This window comes from Pteropus vampyrus, unplaced genomic scaffold (assembly GCF_000151845.1).
Source record: "Pteropus vampyrus isolate Shadow unplaced genomic scaffold, Pvam_2.0 Scaffold48, whole genome shotgun sequence".
Taxonomy (NCBI): domain Eukaryota; kingdom Metazoa; phylum Chordata; class Mammalia; order Chiroptera; family Pteropodidae; genus Pteropus; species Pteropus vampyrus.
The window spans coordinates 58,743-62,667 of NW_011888829.1; the positions used below are offsets into that span (position 1 = coordinate 58,743).

General features: G+C 44.0%; 1 protein-coding gene across 1 annotated transcript in view; it reads right to left on the reverse strand.

Annotated features, from left to right (window-relative positions):
* The window catches only part of MGAM2 (maltase-glucoamylase 2 (putative)), a gene marked incomplete at its 3' end in the record, with an annotated part of 72,843 nt that overhangs the window by 57,687 nt on the left and 11,231 nt on the right, over positions 1 to 3,925 (reverse strand). The window contains 4 exon segments of the mRNA XM_011359544.1: positions 6 to 68; positions 805 to 959; positions 1,264 to 1,373; positions 1,510 to 1,633. Of these exon segments, the coding sequence (XP_011357846.1) occupies positions 6 to 68; positions 805 to 959; positions 1,264 to 1,373; positions 1,510 to 1,633 (452 nt within the window).

A 3,925-nucleotide genomic window follows, 5' to 3' on the forward strand; every position in this document is an offset into this window, starting at 1 on the left:
TGGGCAGCCGGAGAGACAGCTGCAGGTACTGCTGGGAGAACAGGAGGGGCCCGATGCTCGTGTCCAACCTGGGCCATGGAATGAGAGCGACAGTCACCAAACGGCTGCCTCTGCCGGGACGCGGTCTGCTCCTTGACCTGTCCGCTTGGGGAACGGTTGTCTCCTGGGTTATCGCCCGCTCCCAGGCTGCCTTGCAAGGCCCGTCTAGGGGGCCTCTGTTTCTTTCATTCTAGAGGAGAATTACTCAAGTAGAATGATCGTGGGAAGAGAGCAGACGCAGCCTTGCACCCCACAAAGAAACCGAGACTGACGAGGGGAGGCGCTCTGCGGCGCAGCACGCAGCTGACTGGCGGCATGCTGGTCTCAGGATTCGAATACAGGTTTTACCAACACGAATCCTTGTATTTCCTGCAGTGCAATTTATGACTGAAGCTGCCTTAGGCTGCCTTAGGCGCTGGACGGTAATTTTCTCAGGAAAATAATAATGTGGAAAGATAAATCGTAAAGTTGAGTTATAGTATGAATGGTAATCCAAAATAATAAAATTCCCTACTTCATTATATACGTGAACCACAAGTGTATTTACATAACTTAGCAAACCAGCACATGACAGTTTAGTATTCTTTGCTCTGTAATCATGACAGATTAGTCGTATTAGTGATTGGTAGTAAAAGCTTTGACATTTTTCTGAGGTTCAAAGATTTTCCCAAGTCATACTTATCTGCTTGCCCGCCCACAGAAAGTCAGAAGGAATGGTATCGGGGCTGTATATTCAAAGACATGTAGAGTGTCGAAAGAGCTCACAAGACTCTTTGGTTGCTCGTCCTCGTTATCTTGATGCTGAAGGGTTTATGGGTGACCTCGACGAAATAGTTCAAATTGGAGGTGTCGGCAGTCCCATTGAACTGCTTACTACTTTCATGGGGGACTTCGTAGCGTTTGTTATACAGATCAGTGATCTGTCAGAGGAAACGGAAAGGACAGCTCCGGATAAGACCACTTCCCCGTGGAACCACGAACTAGTCTCACCCCCACACAGCCCCCGGTGAGAACAGCTTCTCATTCTTTGCCCTCTGTTTCCTGATTTGTGAGAAGAAATCACCTAATCACATGTCCCCCATCGAATTAAAAATTCGCCTGCTTATCGCATCTGGAGCACCCCACAGAGAGAGACAGAGCTGCCTCCACGCCTCTGCGCGGGGAGCCAAGGCCGGGGGCTCTGCTCTCTTCGGAGGAATCCTCGGTGGTAACTACTGAACCAACCTTGAAATGAAAACGATTGGATGTCTGAAATTCAGCTGTGAAGAGGGCATCGTTGATATCATTGCCAAACAGAGATGGGGATGGCAACCTTTTCAGTTGGACAGTAAACCCTAGGGATGGGGGAGGGGGTCGGGGGAGGGGGAAGAGAGAGAGAGAGAGAGAGAGAAGTGTTTAGCCTTTATTTTGCAGTCAACTTATCTGGTCTTTGAGAGTTGTTCCCTTGGGCAACGTTAGGGCAGTGCTCACCTGTGCTTGTATTTTTTGTACCACTGCTGTCTTCATAGCCCCAGTTCCTGGGGAAGAAGCACCTAGGGACATCAGTATTTGTCACAGGCTTCCAGCAGCACTTATATCGCCATCTGCACATTTCCTGTAATAATTGCACGGTTAGAATTATATAAAGTGAAGGAAGGGAAGTATTATTTGTCGATTTATAACAAATTTTTTCCAAGAAGAATTTAAGGTCATAATTATTTTCAGTCATTTATTCATTCTTCTTTTAGTCATACGTTTACCCAACCATCCAATATGCATTTATTATCTACCAGACGAGGAACTAAGACTATAGATAAGACACGGTTCTTGCCTTCTGCAAACGTACAGTCTAGTAGTAAACCCAGACGAGGGCAGTATGCTGTGATGAGTGCTCCGCTACAGTGTGCCCAGAGGCTAAGGGGACCTGCACCATTGTAGCCAGCCTAGGAGGCTGTGAGTGGTGTGGGGAGGCTTCTGGGTAGGCGAAAGGTAAGCTCAGGCCTAATGCGTGAGGCGGGGTTAGACAGGTGAATAGTACAACAGTATTCCAGGCACAGAAAGTAGCCAGGCATGACAGACTCAGAAAAACCAGAAGTTCATTGTACCAAGAACACTGAGTGAGGGAAATGAGGCTGAAGGCACATGATATGCACACCAGCGGGGAGCTGGGAGCCAGAACAAGCAGATTGGACTTTCTCATGAGGATGAGTCACGGAAATGGCTAAAAATATGGCATGAAGAAATGCATTCCTGAAAAGCAAAAAAAAGTGAGGCAAATGAAAATAGAGAACCTTAAGATAGAACTAGAACTGAGGGTAACATTAAAAAATTCAGAATATCCACGAGGCAAAAATAAACCGCATATGGTTTCTCAGAGTGGTGTGATTATGGATTTTAAAAAGTATTACTTGGTGAGATGTATTTTCTAAAGGTTCTACAACTTTCAGATGACCTTCTACAAAAAATTATTTTGTTAAATAAATAAAATAGATGGCAAATTGAATCTAAATGTTGAAATAAACAGGTACCCACCTCTTCGCCCAACCAGATTTACATGAAGTAATAGAAGAGCCATGAAGAAAAAAAAAATACAAATTCATTATAAAACAGCAAAATATACAATACAGAAGACCGGGAATGTCATGAAATTCCTGAACCATAGAAAATAGATTATAGCAACGCTAGGGGAAAATAGCCTAAAATACAAGAGGAGAAAAGGAAGTGCCCCAAGCCAAGTCAGTGTGGAGAGGTGGGACAGGACCCGGGACACGGTTACGGATTAATGAGGAAGCTCTAGTACGTAGTACGAACATTTAGCTGCCCGATCTGATGCTCCTGACAGCTACTGCTAAATGCTTGCTAATTGTTGGGCCTCCCGCAACATCTGCTCCGAGGCTGAGAGCACGAGGAGAGATTCTGGGAGCCAGAAGGCAGGGCATCTAATAAACCAACCCCGCTTCGCCCCAGATGTGTACCTAGCAGTCTTTTCCTTCCGTCCTAAATGCTCGGCCGCGGTTTACAGGACGAGCGGTCACAGATAACGAAATACAGAGGTGGCAGTTAAGGACCACCAAATATATGAGAGAAACCAGTGCCGCAATAGAAAGGCATCGGGCTTAATAAGCAGAAGAAGCAAATTGGAAGAAACAGTGAAAAGAAAAACATTACCAGCCTTCGAAATAAATATACTTATTATTTTCGGAGAGAGGCACACAGCTGTTGCTTCTATGAAAAAAAGCAACAAAGAATATTGAAAGTTAAAATGTTGAACAAGATTTAAATCTTATTACTATTCTGACTGAATAATAAAAAGGAAACAGTAAAAGAGAAACGTTGAGACAAAAAAAAAATTTTAATAAAGTTTAGTATTATCCTAGGACATAATACACAAAGACAAAGATACGGAAAGTGTGAGACTAAGTGAAGTGACCAGTGGACACAGACAGCATTGCACAGCTAGAAGATTCCAAACAGACTGAAATGAGGGCACGGGTGAGGAGACAGGGAATCAAAGAAAGAGAGAAAATCGATGTTGTATATGATATACGACTCAGTAGACAACCCAAGAAAATAAACCCACAAGAACGACATGAAAAACTAATGCGCAAAAGCGGTAATTAATGAAAGAGGAAAGAAGCAAGTATGTAGTGATCAGTTTGAAACATGGCACGAGAGGCTCTGCTGCTCCAGGTTTTCATCTAAGGTCCCGGGAGACAGTGCTGTCAGCAAGCATAGCAAGTGAGACAGGTGCCAGCATTAACTAAATAGACCTTGCTTCCACCACTGATATGAAATGGCATTTTTATTAGCTGAATTTAAGTGCACATATGTGAGAAAATGAATATGCACTTTGAGACCTTGTTACAATCTAATGGCATATATATCTATTCCTGCTATAATTCAACAC